Source organism: Sceloporus occidentalis, unplaced genomic scaffold (genome assembly GCF_023333645.1).
Source record: "Sceloporus occidentalis isolate IW3139 unplaced genomic scaffold, rSceOcc1.0.p SCAF_6, whole genome shotgun sequence".
In the NCBI taxonomy this organism is placed as follows: domain Eukaryota; kingdom Metazoa; phylum Chordata; class Lepidosauria; order Squamata; family Phrynosomatidae; genus Sceloporus; species Sceloporus occidentalis.
In genome coordinates, this window is record NW_028316986.1 from 95,823,276 (window position 1) to 95,850,255 (window position 26,980).

Below are 26,980 nucleotides of genomic sequence, written 5' to 3' on the forward strand. Positions count from 1 at the left end.
TTACAAGAAAAGGGCTGCTTTGGAAGATAAAGACTACTAGAGACCAACCAACATTACACAACATCTGCTATATGAGCTCTCGCTCTCTCTCTCTCTCTCTCTCTCTCTCTCTCCCTCTTTCTCTCTCAGTCTCTCTCTCACACACACACAGCGAGAAAGTCTCCAGCTTTGAATAACTGTATGGCAGAATAAAACTCTTCTTGAAGGATTTTTTCCTGCTCTATTTCAGATATTTCCCCAGTTTTCATAGAAATGTGTGTAAATCTTCAAAATGGATTACATGCTTATAAACATTAGTTGCAAGGGCAGTGGAAGTGAAAATTGGATGTCTCCTTCCTGATGTATGGTTATCACCAGAGTCATTTCCATATCTGTTACTTTTAACTCTTTTTAGGGGCATTTCCAGTGATGTCATTGGGAGCATGACGGAGTGCATTTTGGTTTATAATTGAGCTGAGGATAAACTGAGGTATTTTCTAGTCCAGAAAATAAGATGAGGCTTTGCAGAAAGATTTATGACTCAAATGAGCAAGGGAGAAGGGAGAGTTGCCTGCCACCAGATACAAATGTGTTATAAACAATCTTAAATAGCACAATGTGCCAAACAGAGGTGAATGAACTTAGTGTGAGCATGTCATGGATTTCACAAGATGCACTAATTCTTTGGAGTCAAATGTGTTTGGGCATGTATTTTCCAAATAGCAGCATCCTCCTGCCATAAATGGATTGCATATTTGACCAATGTTAATCTCACAGGTTACCACAAAAGTAGCAATATCAAGGGACACTAATGTTTGAAAACACTGTGATCTGGTAATCCTTTCTTTATTATGCCAAACATCTAGGAGCCATCTGTAGTTCCTGAGCATTCTACATTTCTTCAAGCACACTTTCTTTTATTATTTCTTCACAAATTCTGTGGTTAAGCAGTTGAATAGATGATGTGGTGGAACAAAGGTATATAAACAAACCCTGTACGGATTCCTTAAGCATTTTCTTCCAAAGTCACAACTAGCATGCTTTGCAGTATATATATAAAAACCTTGGAACACAGTCTTTCTTCTCACAAACCTCAATGGGAAAATGCTCAAAATGTGAATTTGACAGCCTGAACTATAGTTTATATGAACAAAGGCAATAACTATGTAACCTCTCAACACATTTTTTAGACAGCTTGTGCTTACCTTGTACATCTATTTGGGACAGTATCCAACAATTACCCTGCTGGTTTTCCTACAGATCTTTTGTGTGGGGTAATGTATAAGATTTGCGTGGAGAAGCTGAATGAGAAACAACCATGATCTGGAAGAGCTCCCAAGATGTGCTTTTTCTTCCAGTAATGCCACTTCTTTTTTTAAAAAACAGAGTGCAGCAAATTTAATAATTCTTGGCTTTGTATTAACATTTTTGGCTTTGTATTCACTAAGTATCTCTCCAAGATTATAAAACGTGGGGCAACCTCATTTCTCAGAATGGACAGTGGGAATTGGATGAAATTATCATGCAATGTGACCTGCAGAGAAGAAAATGTTTTTGTGCGAACATAGTATTGTCAGCTTGATGACCAAAGAGTTCAGTACAATCTGAAAACATGTCACTGATATTAACAGTGGAAAAATACAACTTAAGGATAAATTCTTATGAAATCTACCATTCTGTACATTTCCTCATGTGTGTGCTTTGAATTCTCAGTTGTGAGGAAAGAGCCACATAACTGACCCTGTAACTGCTAGCCCATGCACATTTTGTAGCTCTGTGGGATAGATCCATAGGAAAGCAGATTTTTATATAACCCTCAGCCCCAGGTAAATGTTCAAGAATTGGGATACTAATGCCAGTTCTGCAATCCACACCTGTTTGCATACACCCAAACTTCATAGGAAAGTTCAAAGTAGACCTTTTCCTACCATATCAACATTTGTAGTAGAAATAATTTTGGTTTATACTGGCTTAAAATGATTCTTAATTTCCTTTCTTCTTAGAAATGAAATTCACATACACACACATACAAGCCTTTCAAACTTTCTTCAGGGAAAAGATGAAGTGTAAAATAAACATTTTCAAAGCCAAATCTAAAAATAAATTATTATTATTTCTGGTTGGAAATGTGTTGAATAGATCCCAGCAGTGTCCCACTTTCTGGGTTCTGATACACTGAGGATTCAAGATTGTTATATAACCATGTCAGTATGAAAATTTAACAAAATCTACTAAATATTCAAAGCATAAAAGCTGGTATCAAATGAGAATAAACTATAGCACTACATATTAAAACATGAAGTGTATAAAAAAAATATCATTAATCTCCTGTTAATCCTTCCAGTGTACCTTAGAGGGATCCTTGAAATAAGGGGTGTCTGCGATAATCCCTGCATAATTTTTTTATATCTACAGCTTAATAAATATTTTTTAGTCACAATCTCTCACAGAACCCTTAACAACCTCACATAAAACCTTTGGGATCCAGTGCACCCTGGTTGTGAAACTGTCCTAGTGTATTTGGATTCACTATGTATGCCCAAGAAGCCAGGGTGTTGTAGTGATTTGAACACTGGCCTACAACTCTGGAGATCAGGGTTGGAATCCTTGCTCTGCCATAGAAACCGACTGGATGGACTTGGGCAAATTACACATTCTCAGTCTCAGAAACCTCGTTGGTTGCTTTAGGGTAGCCATAAGACAGAAACCACTTGAAGGCATAGCATCACCACCACCACAACAACAACAACAATGTATGGTCACCATGTGGTTACCTCCCTCTGTGTACCAAGGTGATCCATATAAGGCTGAAGGAAATTATCTAAACTGATCAGCCATATCTTTATTCAGATACAACATGCTTATGCTTGCTTGGAATGAGATGGGCACCTGATCAAGATGTCCCCCAAGTAAAAGTATACTTCTATTTCAATGAGAACTAAGGTCTTTATGAATGCTCTCAAAGATGATATCAGCTCAAAGAGAACTCATTATCAAAAAATTCCTCTGGTTATGGGAAAGATGTGGAAACTTTTTGGAACTTGTTTGCACTTGGTATCTGAAGATGAACATCTAAGAAAGCCATGGAAATTAGAAAAAACTGATTATATTTCCACAATGGACAGTAGTTTTGCAATAGGAAAATGCTATTTCTTCAGCAATTAGAATCCAGAATTATCTTCATGATGGTGATGATACAGTATAGTTCCAAAGTACTGCTAAATAAAGCCAAACTACTCTATTAGGGAACCTCTGGCTTGTGAGATAATTTTGCATAAAACCATACCATACTTGTTGCAGTTTCTAATACCTGACATTAAAAACTTCTGGAAGGCCAACAAGCATAAAAGGACTTGTGTAGGAAGGAGGGGGCAGAGGAGTCTGGTTCCACCAGCTCAGCTGCACATGCTTTAATCTGGCTCCACTACACTGCACTTTTAGTCCCTGGATAACTACAGAGACTTACAGTGGTTGGCAAGAGTTCAGAAGTTTGCCATTCCTAATCTACTACATGAAGACCTATAAAAGGTCTCTATTTACTTAATAGTGTTATCTTTTTTTCTGAGAACTGAGTGATCAGAATTATGCCCAGACCAATCCAACTGTTACACAGCAGATTAGTGCATTCTAGTATTTCATTTTGTCTTGTGATTAACAAAATAATAATAATGAAGCCTATGTCTCTCTCCTGTTAAGCTTCCCCTGTCAATTTTTGACTGTCGTCATAATGTGTGCTTGCATTCATTTTAGCAGAGCAGGCAGTGGACAGTTAACAATGGAAAACAGCTGCAAACCTTCCAGACATAAGTAATATTTATTTTCAAAACCAAGTTTCTCCTCTGAGATCACAAAACTCTTGACAGGCAGAATTTCTCGGCCCTTTTTCGTGCAAATGGAATTAGTCTATTCAATGTTTATTGCACAGTAAACTGAATCTGAGTTTGTTTGCTCAGTGGGGAGAAGCTATTATTTTACCTTCTTAAACGAAAAGGTGGGGTCATGGGATGCAGAGAAATACCAACACATTGATGAAAATGATATCATCAGGATTAAGTTATTATGTGGTCTCTCACTGAATAGGTGTGTAGCAACCCCTAGGATTCCTGCCATTTCCTTAAATTGACCCAGCAGACTCCACTACTATGCCTTTGCTAATCTGCATGTTTCTCTCTTATTTGCTGACTGTGCACTAAGGACCATATTCTTGCAATCAGCTAAAATATGTCTTTTGAAAATGTGGTTATTCAATACAGGAATAGAAATGAAGTATTACATTTTAGGTCTGTGCTGTGCATATCTCCCAAAAGGCGAGGGATAGAGGGAATAAATGTACTCCAGATGAAAAGGATCATCCAGTTGAAGATGGTTAAAGTTGCATTTTGTTCCTCATTCAGAACTAAATCTAACAGGAGATGCTGTATTGCTCAATATAGGGCCACTTCTTGCAGCTAGCATTTGCTTCCAGATTAAATAATTTAAATTTTACATCCAGATTTTAGAATGCTTTCTTAAATATGGAAATGGTGAAAATGAGTAAGATGTTGGCCTGGGAGGTCTTTGCATTATTACTATGTATTTTATGCCACTTGATGTTTTAAAACAGGGGTGAGGAACGCAAGCCATTTTTGTGACCTTCAGTAGGGGGGGACACCCCCAAACACCCCTAAGGGGTATACAAGGCACTTCTGGAATGATTTGGACTCCCCTGAACCACGCTAAGCACCAGGTCAGGAAACTACCTAGATGTTGACTTCCATGTCATTTCCTGTTGGGGGAAAAAAAAGAGCTGAGGCTTTTGGTCTGAGGCTAAAATGGCCTTGAGAGATCCCACCGTGTGGTTAAATTTCTCACCAACCCTCCACAAAAACAGAAAACATTTCCACATAGTGTGGTGGAGGGCTTGGAGCCCCAAGATCACCTGGGGTTCCAATGCACTCCAAGCCTCCTGATAGCTGCCCTCTTCTGTTTTGGAACGACAAAACTATCAGTAAAGATACGGGCTCATGTGTAGTCAAGATTTTAACAAATAAAGTCTGAGAATGTTTAAGAAAGGAACAGCTTAAATAAAAGCTAAAGGGAACAATGATAAAAAAAATGGTCATCCTATTTACTCAGGCATAGTTTTCTACATCTTCAATGGGAAAATGGCAAATTTTATACAGATATATTTTGATGTACCCTCTGATCCTGTCTTCTAGATTTCTGCTTATTTTCAGTGTTCACTGATAGTTTGTCCTTTTGAAGATAATAACTTCCATTACTACAAATTATCTCCTTTCATCCAGTATTTGCCCCAACCCCAGTAGTTAGACTGTTCTGTTGGTGGGCAGTCTTTGGTTTTCCTTCCACACTCCCAGACCTACTCAGTCAATAGTTGCTTGATATGTTGACACTTGGGTTGAAAGAGTGTATTATAGATTCAGTGGATCATTCTAACAAATGGATTTAGATCTCTTCTCCTGTTCCACTAACCCTATTACTGTGATGGCAAACGTATGGGATGGGTGCCAGAAGTGGCATGCGATGTCATTTCACCCAGCACCAGTGGGAAGTAGGACGAACAGGTGCATGTAGCCTATTGCTCCACTTCCCGGACCTTTCCCAGCCTCCATCTGACTCTCGGAGACAGATGGGGGCCAGGAAAAGCATGAGGGGAGAAAAACTCCACCTCCCAGAACTTTACCGGCCTGATATGGAAAATGTGCACCAACTTCCAGTTCTCCATAAGGCACTGCTGATTCTGGTATTGCTTTCAGGTATGCTAAAGCAGCCTTGGCTTGGGAGCATTGTTCCCTTGTAGCAAGCAAGTTGATGCCCTAAGTCAGTGATGGCGAACCTATGGCACGCATGCCAGAGGTGGTACTCAGAGCCCTCTCTGTGGGCACATGTGCCGTTGCCCCAGCACAGAGTTTGCCAGAGTTTGTTACTAGAAAGCCAGAGGGACACGGCACTTTGCAATAAATAAGTGGGCCTTGGGTTGCAGTTTGGGCATGTGGCCTCGAAAAGGTTCACCATCACTGCCCTAAGTGTTTAATTTAAAAAATAAATAATAGAAAGAAAAAGCAGAATAATTCCAAATGTGCATTCTGACAAGCATTCCCCACCACCACCACCACAAAGGTTAAATATTCTCAACTTTTGGGGAGAATTTTTTTTCTTAGTATTAAAAAAAGACGCTAAATTTCATTTCAGTATTTTCCAGCAGAGGTCAGGGCATAAAGCTAAAAAGACTATAAATGTACATACAAAGAAATTTAAATAATAGGGGAGGTGCTCTAGCTATTTTTGAAGCTAATTGGATAGCTATCACACCTTGAGATGTGTAACATTTTTTGCCAGTTTGTTAATTATGCAGAATAATTTGGACAGAAGGTGAATGGTCAGCCCAATTATGGTTAATAAGTAAGTGACTAGCAACTAGCATTTTATTCTGAAGATACTTTACTATTCTGCTTGCCTTGAATTTGGAATAAGGATTTACTTTTATCTGCTTTTAGAGAAATGGAGGACTGGTAAATGTCTGAACTTTGGAACTGCCTTTGTGATGTTTGGATAGCACTTACACATCGTGTGATGAATTATCATGTGATACTTTTAAGCAAACAATAAGGAAAGCCCATATATACTGGAAGTGTGTTCAAGAGAGGGGGGAGAGTACTGGCACATGAATAAACTAATCCTATCATAGCAATCAGATTGTGGCATGGCATGAGTATGTGCAAGCCAAGAGTATTTGCCAAGGAACAGAAAACCCTACAGTAAAAAGCCTCCTATAATGCCACTGCAGACTTTCTCTAGTTCACCATGTAGTATTTGAACATAGTGAAACTATTAGTAATATTGCAAGTTATATCCCACCTACATTTATACTGCAGTGCTTTTCCCCACAGTGTGCACTTAACAAGAACAATAATACATTTTATTTCTTTCCTGCCTCTCCTCGAGGCTCAAGGCAGGGTACATGTTAAGATACAAAACACAATTAAAAAAACATAAAACCAACAAATACAGTACTATAAAACCATTAAAATATATTCAAAAATACACCTACAGCTTCTTTAAGAGGTACTGAAACTACCAAATGTTGATTTGGTTATTGACTCCAGTGCCATAAATATTCAGTCTACTCAAATTACAGATAGGAAAAAAAATCAGCATTTGAAGACAAGTTCTGATCCATTTTAAATGTCTTGATGACAACATAGTCTCAAGGGGGATTAAATGAAGCTGTGAAATTGAGAAGGCTACTACTAATGCTCAAAATCAACTTAGCCAGCAAGACCTATCTTTTGACTTGGACATCTGCCTGCTATGAGCACCTGAAACAAGGAGAAGGGGAATGGGAAGGATAAATCTGACACACTTTCATTATCCTACGAATGAGGTTTTAATTTCCATTTTAATGCTCCCTCTAGTATAAGATTTTCTTTTGGATGCAGTAGGTGAAATTTGATTTAAGGAAAATAAGAGCCCCAAAGCAGGCCCATATAGTGATTTTTTAAAATGAAAAACAAATAAAACAGCTCCAAAGCTATGATGTATTACATTATGTCTTGTAGACTGTAGGGTTCCAATAGCTCACTTTTCCCTGGTGTTCATTAGCTATTGACCTTTCAAGCTAGTGAGGTAATTCCCCTAACACTATAAACCATAGGATATCCTCCCCATGTTTCGTGTTTTGACATTGCAAAAGGTCATAAAAGTGATCTGTGTACCACTTAAAATGGAGAAAGGAAAAATAACCTCTTGCCTTAACTTTTCAGAACCAGTATTTGAAACTATGGAACACATCCCTATTGTCAAGACAAAACAAATGTAGCCTAAGATTAGTTTTGTTCAAATCGATACCAACTATGCACATGTCAAAACAGGGCCAACATTCAACACAACAGTAAAAACTGATTTCCTAATTAACAAGGAGTGTGCAAAAAAGCCACATTACCAAAAAAAAAAAAAAAAAAAATGCATTTCACGTTTCATTTATATTTCAGACATTCAAAGAATTAGCCTTTGGATCAGGACTAGAAATAGTTGACTTCAAATTGTGAGTGCAACTCCCAGCATTCTTCATTCGTTTCTGTTGGCTGAGGTTGCCGGGTATTATAGTGCAACAATATCTTGAGGATACCTATGTTCTCCCCATCCTTGCTTTAACCATAATTTTAAATTGCTAGTGCTTTACTAACTCCTTCTCTGAAGCCCCATACTGTCACATACAAACCTGCTCAGGCTAAGATTTTCAGAGGTGGTGCTTCTCTTTGACCCACCACCCTCAGAGGCTTTCTTTGTGGTTGCTCCCAGGTTGTTTTCCCTCCTTGTTGTCCTTCCCCTGGCAGGCAAATTCTTTTTCTTTTAATTCAGTTTTCAATATTAACCAGTTGCTGAACAAGGGGATTTTTAAAAGGTGTATTTTTGTTATTGAAGTTTTAAACTGTATTTCACTGTGGTTTAGCATCAGAATTTTTAAATTGTGTTTTTATTCAATCTTGAGCATTAGCCACCTTGAGTCCCATTTTTCAAAAAAGTGTGATGAAAATGCAATAAAATAAGTACATTTGCTGTGCTGTAAGAAAGTTTCTAATTATGTTTATTTTTACTGGAAAATGTACAAAAAGAGTTAGTTTAAAATGTTTGAACCTCAAAGTGACATGCACATTGATAAAAACCAGAATTAGTTGCTAGAATTTCAAAATTCATTTTGTAATACATTATGATTCTGCCAAAAGATCAGATACATTGCTCTAGGTAAATAAACCAGTTATTTTGTCCCGATAAAGTGAAGGAACTCAAACACTACACCTATTTGTACAGTTTAAACAAATCTTTAATAGATGTCTTGCTGAATGTGATCTGCCATGTGAGGTGCTGAAGTGCTAGAGATGCAGGATTCTTGATTTTCTCATGCAGAGCCCATCTAGTGATTATCAGAAATGCCCCATTGAACTCAATGGGACTAATTCCCAAGTGATAATGCTTAACATTGCTTGCTTAATGTGGAAAAACACCATGCTCTTCATCCAAGGTTATTAGGTATATCATTCATGCTTTGGTAGCATGAGATCTACTGCACCGTGTCCTTCCCACAGTGGCAAACTAATGATGAAATAAGAAGGACCCCACAGGCCGGGCTCCTCCCATGGAGCCCAGTGAATCTCATATTACCTCAGAGGCATGGGAAAGAGTTGGGCTGCAATGACTCCCACACTCCTAGCATAACAGAAAAGGGACCTAATTTGTCTGGAAAATTGTCAACAAGGTGACAGGACAAAGATGAGCTTGGGACAAGGAGCATTTAACTAAGAAACTTGCTTCTGGTATGAAATACAGAAGGTATAAAGACCATGGACCTTGAAAACAAGTTTACAAAAGCCATTTGAAAAGACGTATGATGTATGAAGTAGGTATGCCAGCATGCATAAGAAGTATATATCTGATGAGTCATAAAAAGTACATTCAGAAGCTTGGATCTAAACAGAGTAAAGACAAGTCAAACGAATGAATGGGTTACAATTTGTCTAAGAGAACATGATACAATTAACAATTCAGTGACAAATTTAAACTTCCCCAACCAATATTTATTACAGTCCTAGAATAGTTTATGAAGTAAGCTTTAATTTCTCTATCATTACAAATTGTTAAATGTGCTTTCCTAAATAACACTATTGTTCCAGAACACCATGACTGTACATTACTATTAAGCAGAACAATCTTGTAACAGTTCTTTCAGTATCGGGTGGAGGAAGAGGTATATTTTTATTTTACTGCTTAAATGTCATTGATGCAACAGTATTATTATTATTTTGAAGTAGCTGGTTTCTATATTTGTGCTTAGCTATAATAGCTTAACTGTTGTAAATATATCTGCATTGATTAAAATATGCACTCAGTGTCTGGACTATAATCCAGTGTTAATCACCCAGTGTTGATTAATTATGCTGGATGACTAGGTGATGACACATCTTTGTGTAGAAAATGAGACATCTTCGGCATCCTGTCAAAACACAGAACATACCCTTTTCTCAGACCTCATTAACAAGATACATGAAAGCTCAAAAATACTTTCTTTCCTTTATGTAAAAAATGTAAAAATGAAAGTCTTAATTGCCCTACATCTGTCAGCAATAAAAACTTGGTACATTTCATGCCTGCTGGGATTTTAATGTAAAATTGTAATTCTAGAAAAGGAGCAGATTAATAAAATGAAACATTACATACAAAGAAAATATATGGGACACTTAACTCTATCCCCATCTTATGGTTACAGAAGGAATATGAACTCTGAGAAAAGGAATTTTCATCTCAAAGTAGGTTTACACAATTAAAGGAAGACACTGCTTACAGAATTTATTCACAAAATATTTATTTAAAAGTATTTGGTGTGACTGAGGTACTGTGATGTAAAACATGTTTTAATATAGTACTCATCACATTAAAGAAAATTTCATGTATTTAGTCATATTTATAAGGAAGCATACAAAAATAAATGTAAAAGTTTAGAACAGTTTCTGTAAAAAAGATTACAGATTTTAAAGTGTTTATCATTTTTCTATCCTTCTGAGAGATTTGTACTTACAAAATGAGAATGATAAGGCTGAAAACAGAAGCCTGTGGCTGGTATTTTTTAATATTGTTTTGAAAAGGAAAGATGTGGGCTCAGGCTTCCATTTTTTTTTTCTTTCTTTCTTGTATAAAAGGAGAATGATGCTGACAAATTTGCCACCTCTTCCAAAAATGAGAATAGGAGGATGTGCATGTGAAGATGGTGTTTCAGAGTTTTCCACTCCTTATAGCTATGTATCTTCAAAACCAGTAGGGTTTTATTAAAGGAAGGAAAGAAATGTGCCAGGGTCTACTTTTTCCTAGACACGTCTATTCCAAGTGGACCTGGCAAAATTGCATACCACCTCTGACGTATTCTTTTTCAGCTACTACACAGCAAAGAGCATGAGAAATGAAAAGGTAGAAGGTCTGAAACAGCTTAACAATTGTTTTCATATTCTGTTTACAACTCCTGCCATAAACACCCTGTTTCCTATGATAACTTCCCTAAAGCAAGCATCTGCTTAACTGCATTTTTATCATTCTTTAATATTACTTTAAAATTTCAAAAGTTATTTGTAAACAATTAAAAGTATGTAGATTTTTCAGTTCTTTGTTGATAAATATTCTGCAGGAGATATTCTGTTTTTATAGAAGGAATTCTGTACCATGTACTAGTTACTTGCAATAACATTAACATTCACAATTCTCACAGAAGGCATCTTATATAAATGGTATAAAAAGAGTTGGTTTAGAGTTAAAGTTAAAACTTATTATTTCAATCACTGATGTTAATTGCATACATTAGTCCTATTAAATTTATCAAATACTATGCAAGTGGATTGTTAGACCACAACAACTTTCTTGAACATAACCTGACAGGAGAACATGAAAGTGTAATATTCAGACATTGAAGCATTAGCATGCATAGTTATTTGACAATTTGATACACTACATCAAATCAGCCAGAGGATGACAGAATACTTCTTGGCTCTAGCCTCGGCTCTTCTTTAAAATTATCTGGGGGGGAAACACAAATACACGTCAAATAAACAAATCTGCCGTTTTAAATAAAAAAACAGACCTATATTTCTCATAAGATTTATACAATATTCTGCAGAGGCCACCTGAACTTAACTGTTACAAAGGTAACTGACCAATAAAACAGTAATGTTGCATTTGTGCCACTAACCAACCCCATTCAAAAAGTGTTGTCTTTCCCTTTGTTGTTGTTGTCTGGAGGGGTAGTGCATGTGCACGCATGCATGCACATGGACACACACACACACACACACACACACACACTTCAGAATATGCCAGAGGGAGCACTCTTCTTCAGATAAAATTAATAACTGAAATCCAACCAATGCATCTAATCAGAAATCCTGAAAATAGACCTACTTGCAGAGTTCTCTTCGCCTTCACATACGGTGTGAGATTATTTTAAGATAGTTTGCTTAAAGTCACACTCATCAGGAAAAGGGTGCTTTGATATTTTTAAATGCAGGTTTAAAGTGAACTATGATAAAACAAAATCATTGATTAAAAATTTGACTTCAGAAGAACATGAGCTAATTGCCCTTTCTAATTTTAAAGTGAAGAAAAAGGATTAAATATTTGGGTCACAATATCAAAGAACAATAGTTTATTATTTCAAAATAATTATGATAAAGGCTGGAAAGAAATTAAGAGACTTGGAAAACTGGGGAAATTTAAATTTATCTCTTTGTGGGAGTACAGCAGTAATAAAAGCAAGAATTATTTCACTCTCAAACAATCCCCATTGTAAGAAATTGAATACCCTTTAAGCAATGGCAGAAAAAAAAATGTCCAATTTGTTTGGCAGGCAAGGAAACCCAGAATAAAGCTCAAAACCTTGTATGATGCTAAACTGTTTGCTCAAACTTGGAAATGGACTGAACCATCAATTACTGAAGAATGGATTGTTGCAGATTGCTGAGTTACCTCAAACTGCCAAATTGATGTGAGTTTTAAAGAACAATCTAAATGAAGATGTGAAGTCGAAGGCTTTCATGGCCGGCATCCATGAAACCAGAAGCAGATTATCTGGTAGCAAAATAAGGACTCTGCAAATGGGAAACCACTCAGAGTCAGGGGCTTTCCCAACAGATAATGATCACCAATTAGCAGACACTAATCCTCTTTTGCATTAGCCCAGTGCTTCTCAATTATTTTCTGTCATGCCCCCCCTAGGAAGAAGAAAACATTTTGCGCCCCCCGCGCGACTGTAAATGGTATCATTTGTCTATAAAATTGTTATAAGTACACCTCTGCATAACGGAGCCTCGTGCCCCCCCTGGGGAGCCCGCCCCACTATTTGAGAAAGGCTGCATTAGCCTCCCAGCCTGAGGCCTGCCATCAGCAAAGAAAAATACACATGCAAATCACTCCTGCATTCCCAGGCTCACACAGTATATATGTACACCCAATTTTTCCAGGCAAGCATTCTCTGAAGATGCCAGCCACAGATACTGGCGAAACGTCAGGAAGAAACTCTTCTAGAATATGGCCACATAGCTTGAAAAACCCACAAAAAACTAATTGAAGATTTTTTTTTAAAAAAAAAATGGAATTATGGACTTTTTGAGCAATAAGAAAACTAACAATGCATTAATTTGTGGCTATGACTGCTAGTAATTTTAGTAGCAATTGGAACTAGTTGGAACTGTAATGGCAAAATATATTTTGTCTTTTTCTTTCATTACGGATTGGATGGGGAAGTGAAGCTTCTTGTATCTTAGTGCTTAGCATTTTAGTTAATGTTAAGTGTTTGTTTTATGTATGTTTTATTTGCTTATGCATACGTTGCTGTCTCTCATACAGTGGATCCTTGTTATACGCTGGGGTTTGGTTCCAAGATCCCCCGTGTATAACAAAATCCGTGTATGCTCAAGTCCCATTAAGTATAATGACATAGCAAAATGGTGTCCCTAATAAAAAATGGAACATCAAGGTAAATTTATACTTTTTTGGAACATTTTCAAACCGTGTATGCTTAAATCCGTGTATAAAAAATCCGTGTATAAGAAGGGCCGACTGTATATATGAATGAATCTTTTGATTTAGGTTGTGAAGTAGATTGCTTGTGTTAAAATTAATATATAATTTCAAGGCACACTCATCAGTTAAGATAAAGGAAGGTATGTTACAGACGTTCTCTGTCATGTTATCCCCTGCCTCATGATAGAACTTGCTTCAGGGAGATCCACCTGACAAACTGGTGCACTCTCCTTATTTGGAAGTTTTTTTTAAAAAAGAGGGATGGCCATCTGTTAGGGATGCTTTGATAGTGAGTTTCTGCATGCCAGAATGGGGTTGGACTGGATTGCTCTTTTGTTCTCTTCCAACTCTATGATTCTATGAAACATCCCTGAGACTATCTGATAGACATCATAAAGAGAAAACATCCTCTTTGTTTGATTTGCCTTTATCTATTTTTCCCATTCTCCTACTACATACAGATCACTTTTACCATCTGGAAGCAAAGACAAGGAGCATGTACAAGTAGGAACACCCTGGGATTTACTTTGCTATAAAGCTCAAAGTCCTTCATTTCAAGCAGAAAAGCATATGTAGTCTGGTTGCCATGCTATACTTCTTGCCTTGATATAGTATTCCTATAGTAGGAGGGAGAGCCAATACTATGGTGGCTTGAATGCTGGATAAGGTCTAGGATTTAGGAGACCAGGTTCAAATCCCTGCTGATCCATAGAAACTCAGTAAGGAGCAAAGCATACCAGCAAAAAACACTGGCTTCAGGGTGGTCGTGGCATATGCATGCCGGATGCCCCAATGCTGCCCCCAAGCTAGCATCACAGCACCCCACTGCCCACACAGCAGGTGACATCATGGTGTTTCTACGCCTTGGCTTTTATACGTGCCATGCCACAGAAACGGGGAAAAGCCTCCACTGCGGAGGAAAAGGGCAGCTTTTTTCCAGTCCCCAAAGGAGTGACAATTTGCCACTTCTTTTTGGGCTGGAAAAATGCTGGATTAGGGCTGTGGCATGCCGCTGCTGCAATCCCAATCCAGCAATCCAAGCAGCAGCACCAAGCCACCCCTTCAGGCCTGTCTGTTTTGCCCTTAAGTGACCTCAGGCTAGTCACACAAGACTTTAGAACAGGGGTAGGCAACCTACGGCCCGCGGGCCACGTGTGGCCCGCCGAGGCCTTGGGACCGGCCCCAGCCGGGTCCTGCCGCCGCCTGCCGCCGCGGGGTGCTGCTGGGAGGGGGGCGCCTCCGCCTGGGCAGAGTGGGGATGAGGGAGGTGGCGGTGGCACGGTGCCTTCCCTGAGGCGAGGGTCAAGCCGCGGCGTTCAGCCTCCAGGAACTCCTCCTCCCCTTCTTCGTCTTCCTCGGCTGCTCCTCCCAAGAGCAAGTACCTGGGCGAGGAAGACGGGAAGCAGCCCGGGCAGCAGAGGCCCAGCCAAGGGGAAGGGAAAGAGCCAGCGCGGCCTCCCACTGAAGAAGAAAATGAACTCCTGCCTATGGCTAGCTTGTGTGTGTGAGTGAGAGAGAGAGGCAAATTCCGGGGCCAGCCCAGTAGAGCAACGGGGGCAGGAGGAAGAGGAGGAAGGCAGAGAAAAAACGGAGGAGAAAGAAGGAAGGGAAACCCCTGCCCTCCCCTTCCTTCCTTGTCCTCTTTCTCCTCTGGTTTTTTCTGCTTTCCTCTTCCTCCAGCCGCCTCTACCCTTCTCTCCCCAGAGTTTGCTTCCAACTCTCTCCTTCTCTCTCTCTGTCTCACACACACAAAACTCTGGCCCCACTTTTCTTCCCCCCCCCCCTGCTTCCCCTCCTTTGTGTAAGAGTAGGAGAGAGGAGGCAGCCACGTGGTTGTTGTTGTTGTGTGCCTCCATTTCCAACTTATGGAGACCCTGAGGCAAAACTATCATGGGGCTTTCAGGCCCAAAACACACTTTGCAGAAATAACCCACTTTGAGGCCGCTTTAACTGCCTTAGCTCAGTGCTAAGGAATCCTGGAAATTGTAGTTTATTGTGGCGCCAGAGCTCTCTGCCAGAGGCTAAATGTCTCATGAAACTACAGTTCCCAGAATTCCCTAGCATTGATCCAGGGCAGTTAAAGCAGGCTCAAACTGGATTATTTCTGCTTTATGTTTTGGGCCTCAGAGGGGATTTTTTTTTGCCTTTGCCACTGTCTTCTCCTGAGGCTGAGAGAGTGTGATTTTCCCAAGAGGGAACCCAGTGGAGATTCAAACTTTCGAGGGCAGAGAGGGTTGTTGTTGTCATGTGCCTTCAAGTCGTTTCGGACAATGGCATCTTTAAGGTGAATCTATCATGGAGGTTCCTTTGCAAAGTTTTTCAGAGTAGGTTTATCATGATTCCTCCTGAGGCTGAGAGAGTGTGGCTTGTCCAAGAGCACCAAGTGGGTTTCCATGGATGAGCAGAGCTTCAAAATCTGGTCTCCAAGCACACAACTCAAACCACTGAACCATGCTGCCTCTCTGTATCTTCTGTGCTTTTAAAATGCTTGTTGTTGTATGCCTGCAAGTCATTTCCAATTTATATCTATATGTATATATCTGTGGGTGGGTGTGCATGTGTGTGTGTGAGAGAGAGAGAGAGTGTGTTATATATAAATAGATGTGTTGGTGTATATATGTGTATGTGTGGGAGACATATATATATATATATATATATATATATATATGGGTGTGGATGTATGCATGTGTGTTTCTGTGTATATATGTGTGGGTGGGCATGAATGTGTGAGTGTATATATGAGTGAGTAGGTGTGGATGTGTGTGTGTGTGTATGTATATATGGGGCAGACTCTGCACACTAAGTCTAAGGGGGAGCTCACTCTCCTCCCCCTCCAGCTCTCTGTTAGTGGTGAGGAGGTTGTTGTTGTTGCTGCTGCTGCTGCTGTACACCTTCAGTCTATTTCCAACCCTGGCACAAAGTTTTTTGGTGAGTTTCTCCAAAGAAGGTTTGCCAGTGTCTCCCTCTGAGGCTGAGAGAATGTGATTTTCCCAAGGTCTCCCAGTGGGTTTCATGGGATTTCCTTGGAGAGAGTTATATATAAAGAGATGTGTGGGTGTATAAATGTGTGTGAGTGTGTGTATGTGTGTGTGTATGCATGTGTGGATGTGTATATGTGTGGGTGGGTATAAATGTGTGGGTGTAAATAGTGGGTGGGTATATATATGTGTGTGTGTGTGTGTGTGTGTGTATTTTTGTGTGGGTGTGTTTGTATACACACACACACACACATATATATGGGGGCAGACTCTGCCCCACTACGTCCAAAGGGGGAGCTGTAAAGGGTTGTTGTTGTTACTGTAGTTGTGTGCCTTCAAGTCCTTTCTGACCTATGTGGCAACCCTATAGTGGGGTTTTCTTGGTCATTTTCTTTAGAGGAGGCTTGCCCTTGCCATCTCTTGCGGCTGAGAGAGTGTGAGCCAGTGGGTTTCCATGACCAAGCTGGGATGAGAACCCCAGTCTACAAAGTTATCCAATGGCCAAACCACTATGCTGGTTCCTTTTTATCATCCTCTATTCTACATTGTAGAAATAATCCAGTGTGACACCAATTTTTAAGTCCTGTAGTTCCATTCTGTGGAGTGCTGGGATTTGTAGTTTTACTTCAGCCTTCTTTGCAAAAGAGTGCTAGTGCCTCATAGAACTACTAATCTCAGGATTCTGTAGGATAGAGCCATGGCAGTTAAGGTGGTCTCAAACAACGTTACTTCTACAGTGTAGTTGCAGCCTACATTAGAGCCACTGAATTGATGGAATCCTACTTCATTCACTATTCATTCAGCAACTGATTGAATGGTTTTTTCCCCTTAGTTGGGAATAACCAACAGGAATTTATTTATTTGTTTGTATTTTATTTATTTTATTTGGTTTATATGTGGCTTTTCTGTCCAGGAGGCTGTCCAAAAGATCCCTGATTTTGAGCAGGATTGTGGTTGTTTCTGACTTACTGTGACCTAAGGGTTTCCTTGACAAGGTTTTATAAGTATTTTTTTTCCTTTTTGCTATGGCATCCTCTGAGGCTGAGAGAGTGTGGCTTGCCTCTATTTTTGTGTGCTTTCAAGTCTTTCCCAACTTAGGGCAACCCTGATTTTCTTCACATGAGGTTTGGGTTTGCTGAAGGCTGAGGGAGTGTGACTTGTGTGTGTGGTGCCTACAAGTTGCTTCCAACTTATGGTGACCCTAAGCAGAAAATATTATGTGGTTTTCCTGGCAAATTTCATCAGGGGGATTTATTATTGCTAGTCTGAGACTGAGAGAGTGTGCCTTGGGTTTTTACCTGGAAGTCCCACCCCCAGAAGGCAGAGGTCCTGCTCCCTAGAGGGCAAATGCCCCTCCCCAGAAGCCTTGCCCCCAGAGGGAGGAAGTCCCGCCCCTGGCACCCAGTGCCACCCAGTGAAGAGATACCTTTGAGTTTGGGCACTCAGTTTCAAAAAGGTTCACCATCACTGGGCTAGAATAACTCTCTATTATTTATTTATTTATTTGCTTCGGCCCCCCCAGTTGTCTGAGGGGCAGCAACCCGGCCCCCGGCTCAAAAAGGTTGCCTACCCCTGCTTTAGAATATATGGAGTGGGAAATACCAATGTCCCAGCTGGGTTCAGGAAAGGAAGAGTCATTAAGAATCATATTGCAAGCATATCTGGGATAATGGAGCACACCAAATGATTTCAGAAGAAATTCACCCTGTACTTTATAGATTATAGCAAAGCAACTGGCTATGTATATCATGAAAAACTATGGACTTGGAAGAAGGAGACATGATAACTGAAGGAAGGAACAGCAACAATTTCAGATATGCAGATAACATACTATTACTAGCAGAAAACAGCAAAGAACAATGACTGTTCCAGCAACTGGAACTATTACTGAAGAAAATCCAGGGTGAAAGTACAAAGGAATATTAATGAAACAAAAATAATGATGACTTTCATAATCTGAAAATAATTATGAAGAGACTAAAATAGGTCAGGATTTTCCATACCTTGGCTCAATCATTAATTAGAATAGACTGCAGTCAAGAAATCAGAAGACGACTGGGCCTCGGAAGGACAGCTATGAGGAACTAGACAAGAACCTGAAGTGATGTATCATTGAATAGTAACATGCCATCACATTTACAGTTTTAGTGTATGGCTGTGAAAGCTGAACAATGAAGAAAGCTGATAGGCAGAAAATCAACTCGTTTCAAATGTGCTGCTAAACAAGAGTTCTATGGATACTGTGGACTGCTTAAAAGACAAATACAGGCAATTGGATCCGAGAGCAAACCTAGAAGCCAAGATGACTACTGTCTTACTTTGCACATATCATGAGAAGACATGACTCACTAGAAAAAACAATAATGCTTGGCAAGATAAAAGGCAGTAGGAAAAGAGGAAGACCACATTCCAGGTGGATAGACTCAATCAAGGGGACCACAGCCCTAAATCTGCAAGACCTGAGCAGGACTGTTGATGACAGGATGACTTGGAGGTCTTTCATTCATAGGGTTGCCATAAGCAAAAATCAACTTGATGGCAGTTAATAATCTCACACACTTTTCCACTTAAATGGGAAAGCTACAAGAATCCTCTTATATCTCATATCCACTGCAGAGAAAATAGATATGGCACTTCTCATTTTGGTGTGAAAATCTGAGACTAACACTTCAAAAATAGATCTAAAAGGATAGTGCATGTTCCACCTCCCTCATTCTAATCCTTCCAGTATTCTTGGGTGGTGGCACTTCGCTTTTTTTTTTTTTTTAAATATGCCTTTTCTATTTTATGTGCAAATCTAAAATGTTAATACAGTGGGCCCTCCTTATCAGCAGACCTGTCGTCCGCAGATTTGAACATCCGTGGATGGCAAACCCTCATTGTCCCCAATAGCAACACGCACACAGCCGTGCCGCCATTGGGGACAAAAGTCCTTCACCACCCTCCTTCTACCCTCCCTCCCTCCCTCCTCCTTCCTTCCTTCCTTCCTTTCTTCCTATCTCTGAATCTTCTGCTCCGGCTTGGCTTTGGGGGTGGAGTCTGCCACCCAGTCAGCCAGGGCTGGGGCCAGGGCTTGAGTCTTGGAGTCTCTTCCCCCAGACCCAGCACCCAGGACGGAGTCTCTGGGATCCGAGACGCAAGCCCTGGCCCCGGCTCCCTCAGAACCTTTGGCTAGAGGGAGCCAGAGCCAAGGCCTGGGTCTCAGGGCCCAGAGGTTCCATCCCAGGTGCTGCAACCAGGAACAGGGGCTCTGAAACTCAAGCCTCGGCCCCAGCTGACTGAGCGGTGGACTCCATCCCCAAAGCCAAGCCAGGGCAGAAGATTCATATAGAAAGAAAGGAAGGAAGGAAGGAAGGAAGGAAGGAAGGAAGGGGAAGAAGGCAAGAAGGGAAGGAAGGAAGGAGGGTGGAGGGAAGGAGGAGGGACATAGACTTTTGTCCCATTCTCCCTAATGGTGGTGTTGCTGCATGGCTGCTCCGCCATTAAGGACAATGGGACTTGAGCATCTGCAGATTTTGGTATCTGTGAGGGGGTCTGGAATGGATTCCCTTGGATACCAAGGTCCCACTGTATGTTTTAATTTAAGAAATTATTTTGAACTAAGCAATCAAAACCTTAACACCTTTGTCCAATTTATGACTAAATCTCTGTGATAAAAAAAAAGTTGAGACCTATTCTTGTACAACAATGCTTGATTTTTATTCTAAAAACTTTATTAAATTTTATTTTGTTGAAATAACTGCCTGTTCAGCAGAAGAATAAAACCCAAGCAATTGATTTGTTACATGAACAACTATCTATGATCTGAAGCAACACATTTTAATACATTGACAAACTAATTACACTAATTATATTTTCTCTTGCTTTAATAAATAAATAGTACAATAGAACCTATATTTGTAAAATGTAGTCAGCTTAACAGCCTTATACATTCTTGGCACTTAATGGAAAATTGTGATCAGTTTAAAATCACAGGACAGAGATTTCAGCTTTTAATGGCAATTACCTTTGCTGAAGAAAGAACATGTTCATATTTAATTGTTTTGCTCTTTTCTGCAATAGCCGTGGTCCTGGTTTCTTCAGCTAAACGTTGCAAAAACAGTAAGAAATTCAAATGTACCTATAATGGAAGAGAATGCATTAAAAAATGCTTCAGAGCTGCTGCATATGACCTATGAGACATTCTGTAAATTTCATTAAAACTTGCTAGGACTCTTTTATGAGGAATGGCAATTTATAGATATAAATTAAATAAATAAATGTTATACTAATCTTGCAAATATTTTAATTGCATAAATATTACATCTTATTATATACGATACACAATGTCTTCACTTCTGAAGTAGTCAAGCAGATGACTTCTACATCATCCTGTATAACCATTCTTCTTGTCAACGTTATCAATTTGATGGCTATTTCATAACACACTGTTACATTCTTTCGCTTTAGTGTCATATTTTATTTATGGCTGGCCTTGGTATCTGTGGGCGATCCATTCAGGATGCCCCCCACCCTTGCCAAAGTCTACGGACGCTCATGTTCTGTTTTCTCCAATGATGGCATGTGCATGCAGCCGCACCACCATTAGGGACAACAGGACTTCAGTGGCATTGAGTGTACATGGCCTCACTGCCATTGAGGACCGCTCCTGTTGTCCCCAGTTGCAGCGCATGCATGCAGCCACCACTGAGGACAACGGGTCTGTCCCTAAAGGTGGCACAGCCAGATGCACATACCACCACTGGGGACAACACAGGTTGCCTCCACGGATGGCGAGTCCACAGATACCAAGTGTCAACTGTACCCTGGCGACACTCTATGTGTATATTGGGCCCTTGGTATGTGCTGGAGTTTGATTCCAAAACCAAAATCCTTCGATACTCAAGTCCCCTGAATACAATGGAATAGTAAAACTGAGTTTTGCTTTGGAAAATTATGTTTGTTTTTTTCAGATAAGAGACTCCATTTACTGTAATTTCCTTGAGACTAGCTGAAAGAAAGAGGTTGACAGCATGAGCTTTCGTAGACTTGAGCCTACTTCCTCAGATGCATGTTTGCATCAATGTTACAAAAGCTCATGCCACCAACTTCTTTCTTTCAGTTAGTCTCAAAGGTGCTGCTACAAGATTCCTTCGCATACTGATTTTCCAGACTAACATGACTAGGTCATTGTATTACAGGGAAATGATAAGGAACAGCCAATATGATCAAGGGGCCAGGTATTTGGGGGGTGGGGGGAAGTGGGCAGACATTCTCTCAGTCTCGCTGAATATTACCATTTCATTTCCAAATTCAGGGGTGGCTGATTAAGGAGTGACAGACACCCCTCTTCTCAACCCATTGTTGCTTCTTAATTGTTAGTCACTGAACATACAGTACACTTAGTTTTCACTCTCTGAGGGTATACCTGCACTAGAGAAACAATGCAGTTTGTCACTGCTTTAACTGGCATGGCTCAGTGCTGTGGGATTCTGGGAACTGTAGTTTGTTGTGGCACCAGAGCTGTCTGACAGAGATTAAATGTCTCACAAAACTACAATTCCCAGGATGCCATAGCACTGAGCCACGGCAGTTAAAGTGATGACAAACTGCAGGTGTATGTTTTGGTTTGTGTGGGGTGTGTTTTGTTGTTTTCTTTCGTATATGCATAAATGTTTAATAAAACCTCACAAAATCCCAGAATTCCACAGCATGGACCCGTGGCGATTAAAGTGGCGTCAAGCTGGATCATTTCTGCTGCGCAGACACAGCCCCAGCTTCGCAGTCCTGCAAACGCTGAGTCCTCCCGGCCTGGCAATGCTTCACTCTCTCTTCCAGGAGGAACTGCTTCACGCCCAAAACTAAAGGCCAAGGTTTGGTGCTCAGGGTGGCTTCAAAGCCGAGTCCAAACTTTGATGCTCCAGAATACTTTTGCACTTCAGCCCCCAGAATTCTGGCCAAGGCTTCTGGGGCCGCATTCACACTGCAAACATAATCCAGTTTGACACCACTTTAGCTGCCCTGGCTCAGTGCTAGGGAACCCTGTGAGAAATGTAGCCTTATCTGCCAAGGGCATCTGGTGCCACCCATGAGCTACAATCCCAGGATCCCATAGCCTTGAGCCCTGGCAGTTTAGGGCTGCACCCACTGGAGAAATAACCTGTTTGGCACTGCTTTGACTTGTTGTCTGGCTCAAGGCTATGGGATTCTGGGAGCTGGAGTTTGTTGGGGGCCCGGAGCCTGGATTCCATAGCCTTGAGCCAGAAGAGTTAAAGCGGTACCAAACCAGGTTATTTCGCCAGTGTGGGTGCAGCCAAAGTGGAGTCAAGCCGGATTATTCCTGCAGTGCGGATGCAGCCTGGGAACTGAAGTCCAAAATACCTGGAGGAGCAACACTTGAAGGAGGGCACCTGAGAGGGGTCCTCCAGAGGCCTCAGGCCCTCCTGCAGGTGGAGGCAGGGACTTGCCACCCTTTCCTCCCTCTCCTGCCTCCATTCCCCAGAGTGAGCAGGTGCCAAGGAGGTCTATGCACTGCAAAATGGAGCCACAGAAAGAGTTAAAGCGCTGCCAAACCGGGTTATCCCTCCAGTGTGGATGCAGCCACAGAGAGGCAAAGGCTCACCAGGAGGTCTGTGTTGGCGCTGAGGCGGAGCTGGGGCTTGTGCCTCTTCACCAGGCGCTTCAGGGCGCTGCGGGAGACGGTCCTGCGCCCCATCCTCCAACGGCTCCCTCCTCCTTGATCCTCGGCTGACTGCTTCCAGCGAGATTCGAAAGGGCCGCCTGCGCGCGCAGTGGGCCACGTCACAGGGCCCGCCTGAGTCCTGGCTCCTCCCACTCCTCCCTCGGCCAGCTTCGGGAGAGGGGCCGGACGTTGCCGGAAATGGCCGAGCGCGGAGGCGCCTTTGGGCCCCGCCTTCCTTTCGCCTCAGAGAGCGCCAACCCTCCTCCCTCCAGCTTCAGTTGCTGTCTACAGTCTACTAAAATAGCAGCGCCACCTTCCACAGACACAAACACACACCAGTTGCCAAGCTCCTGGGCCCATTCACTGCCTAGGAATGAGGAAGAGGGGGAGGGGGGGAGGCTGCTATGCTGCTTTAACTGCTCTGGCTGCCTCCTGTTGCATTCTGGGGTTTGTAGTTCACTGAGGCCTAAGAGCTCTGGCTGAGGATTCTAAATGCTCCTCCTTTAAGCTGCAAACCCCATATATATAGCAAAAGAACCAAAGAAACAAACCTTTATTTTGTCATTCTTTTTTTAAACAAGGGACACCATTTTCCTATGCTAAGCCTATTGTATTCAAAAGGATTTGACTACTCACAGGATTCTGTCCTGGGCACAGTGCTATTCAACATCTTTATCAATGACCTGGATGACAGAATTGAGGGCATACTTATCAAATTTGCTGATGATACAAAACTAGGGGGAGTAGCTAATACTCCAGAGGATAGGATCAACATTCAAAATGACCTGAATAGACTAGAAAGCTGGGCCAAAGCTAACAAAATAATAATAATAATAATATGTTTTATTTATAGACCGCTATTCCGCAATGATCATAGCGGTGTACAGTAAAAATCTTAATGCAATACAAAATACAAGGTGACAAAGGAGGGAGAAGTCTCGTCCTTCAGGCAGTCCCTGATGTTGCTGGGTCTGCCTGATGACTCCCTCTGAGGCCAAGATGACAGTTGAAGAGGGAGAGGCCTCTTCCTTCAGGCAGTCCCTGATGTTACTGGGTCTGCCTGATCGCTCCCTCTGAGGCCGAGATGACAGCTGAGGAGGGAGGGGCCTCTTCCTTCAGGCAGTCCAAGATGTTGCTGGGTCTGCCTGATCGCTCCCTCTGAGGCCGAGATGACAGTTTAGGAGGGAGGGGCCTCTTCCTTCAGGCAGTCCCTGATGTTGCTGGGTCTGCCTGATGACTCCCTCTGAGGCCAAGATGACAGTTGAAGAGGGAGAGGCCTCTTCCTTCAGGCAGTCCCTGATGTTGCTGGGTCTGCCTGATCGCTCCCTCTGAGGCCGAGATGACAGTTTAGGAGGGAGGGGCCTCTTCCTTCAGGCAGTCCCTGATGTTACTGGGTCTGCCTGATCGCTCCCTCTGAGGCCGAGATGACAGTTTAGGAGGGAGGGGCCTCTTCCTTCAGGCAGTCCCTGATGTTGCTGGGTCTGCCTGATGACTCCCTCTGAGGCCAAGATGACAGTTGAAGAGGGAGAGGCCTCTTCCTTCAGGCAGTCTCTGATGTTGCTGGGTCTGCCTGATCACTCCCTCTGAGGCCGAGATGACAGTTTAGGAGGGAGAGGCCTCTTCCTTCAGGCAGTCCCTGATGTTGCTGGTCTGCCTGATCGCTCCCTCTGAGGCCGAGATGACAGTTTAGGAGGGAGGGGCCTCTTCCTTCAGACAGTCCCTGATGTTACTGGGACTGCCTGATGACTCCCTCTGGGGCCAAGATGACAGTTGAGGAGGGAGGGGCCTCTTCCTTCAGGCAGTCCCTGATGTTACTGGGTCTGCCTGATCGCTCCCTCTGAGGCCGAGATGACAGTTTAGGATTCAACACGGAGAAATGTAAGGTACTGCACTTAGGGCAGAAAAATGAAATGCACAGATATAGGATGGGGGACACCTGGCTGAATGAAACTACGTGTGAAAGGGATCTGGGAGTCCAAGTAGACCACAAGTTGAACATGAGTCAACAGTGCAATGTGGCAGCTAACAAGGCCATTGTGATTCTAGGCTGCATCAATAGAAGTACAGTCAGCCCTCGCCTTATGTGGGGGATCCATTCCAGACCCCCCTGCGTAAGGCAAATTCCACCTATGCTCAAGCCCCATTGGAAACAATGGGGCTTGGGCACGGTGGCACGCAGGGCGCCACAGACGCGCACGCCCATTCAATTGAATGGGACACGCCGCCCCTTCCGCCCCATGCACTCCCCGCAGCTTGAGCATGTACGCTCAAGACTGTGAAAAGCACGCCCACGTTTGACACGGGTGCACTGTATAGTGTTTTGGTCAAGAGAAGTAATAGGCCCACTCTATTCTGCTCTGGTCAGGCCCCACCTTGAATATTGTGTCCAGTTCTGGGCGCCACAATTCAAAAAGGACATTGAGAAACTGGAATGTGTCCAAAGGAGGGCAACTGAAATGGTGAAGGGTCTGGAAGCCATGCCCTATGAGGAACGACTTAGGGAGCTAGGGATGTTTAGCCTGGAGAAGAGAAGGTTAAGAGGTGATATGATAGCCCTGTTTAAATACTTGAAGGGATGTCATATTGAGGAGGGAACAAGCTTGTTTTCTGCTGCTCCAGAGAACAGGACCCAGAATAATAGATGCAAACTCCAGGAAAAGAGATTCCACCTCGACATTAGGAGGAACTTCTTGACAGTAAGGGCTGTTCGACAGTGGAACATATTCCCTCAGAGTGTGGAGTGTCCCTCCTTGGAAGTCTTTAAGCAGAGGCTGGATGGCCATCTGTCAGGGATGCTTTGATTGGGAGTTCCTGCTTGTTAGAATGGGGTTGGACTGGATGGCCCTTGCGGTCTCTTCTAACTCTATGATTATATGATTCTAGGTTTTGGTATCCTTTGGTATTACGCAAAGGAGATTGGGAGTTTATCCCGTGAATATTCTGGAAAAATCGCTAATTACGCAAGACAATTTCACACAATGTTGCACAAAACCCACCATTAAAGTGGTCACAAAATGCATTCCTGATATCGCTTTTTTTGCGCAATTGCATGTGATAATCATTTGCACAATTACTTGCCTTTTTCACTTTATTTGCAGATGCTTTAAATGCCCTTTAATCTCTCTTTAATGCCGAAATTAGCCCCAGTGTGATAAACTCCTAAATTGGTTTAAACCAAATGATTTTTTTAAAAAACCTGTTTTTTCAATTGATTGGATAGATAGATAGATAGATAGATAGATAGATAGATATTTTTACTGTTTTCCAAACCTCTTACTGGAACAACAATGACTGTTTAGAGCTAAACATTTTAACTAAAACAGTTTATTGGCAGTTGTTCATTGTTAGACCAGTATCCAGTATAAATTGTTTCTTTTAATAACTTTATTTTATAGTGCACAAAATGCCATCCAGAAACAAATACTTCAATTAAGATAAGTTCAATGAAAACAATGTGCTTTAAAAGAGCACTTTTAAAAAAATGTCATTTAACCTAGTGGCCATAACATCTGAATTGCATTTTCCTACTTAGCTTTCTGATTGATTCCCATATCTGTGTACAACTACCCATTTTAAAAAAATCTGGGTGAAAAAACAAGCAAACAAAAATTTTAACCATCCAGAAAATGATTATTATTTTTTGGTTTGATTTGGTTTGAAAAACTGGGTTTTCCCAAGCTTGTGTAACCAATAGGAGATGAGTAGGAAAAACACAAAGGATGGGGAAACCCAGAATATGCCATGAAAGAGCTTGGATGCAATAAGAGGCCATTTTCAAGGCTATAAAGTCAAAATCTATATT

The 26,980-nt window shown here is 41.6% G+C and overlaps 1 protein-coding gene across 1 annotated transcript; it reads right to left on the minus strand.

Annotated features, from left to right (window-relative positions):
- Window positions 1-10,327: 10,327 nt before the first annotated feature.
- On the minus strand, window positions 10,328-23,438 carry CENPW (centromere protein W). Its single transcript, XM_089528477.1, has 3 exons — window positions 23,119-23,438; window positions 20,524-20,637; window positions 10,328-11,538 (listed from the first exon to the last, which is right to left on the minus strand). Exons 1-3 carry the CDS (start codon window positions 23,209-23,211, stop codon window positions 11,512-11,514), a joined length of 234 nt encoding a protein of 77 aa, XP_089384603.1. The 5' UTR covers window positions 23,212-23,438; the 3' UTR covers window positions 10,328-11,511.
- Window positions 23,439-26,980: the final 3,542 nt, after the last annotated feature.

Coding starts and splice junctions, on each gene's coding strand:
- CENPW (XM_089528477.1), bottom strand. CDS start 23,211: ATGGGGCGCAGGACCGTCTCCCGCAGCGCCCTGAAGCGCCTGGTGAAG. Junction 20,638..23,118: donor GCGCCAACACAGACCTCCTG/GTGAGCCTTTGC, acceptor CTTCCATTATAG/GTACATTTGAATTTCTTACT. Junction 11,539..20,523: donor ATGTTCTTTCTTCAGCAAAG/GTAATTGCCATT, acceptor TTTCCCCCCCAG/ATAATTTTAAAGAAGAGCCG.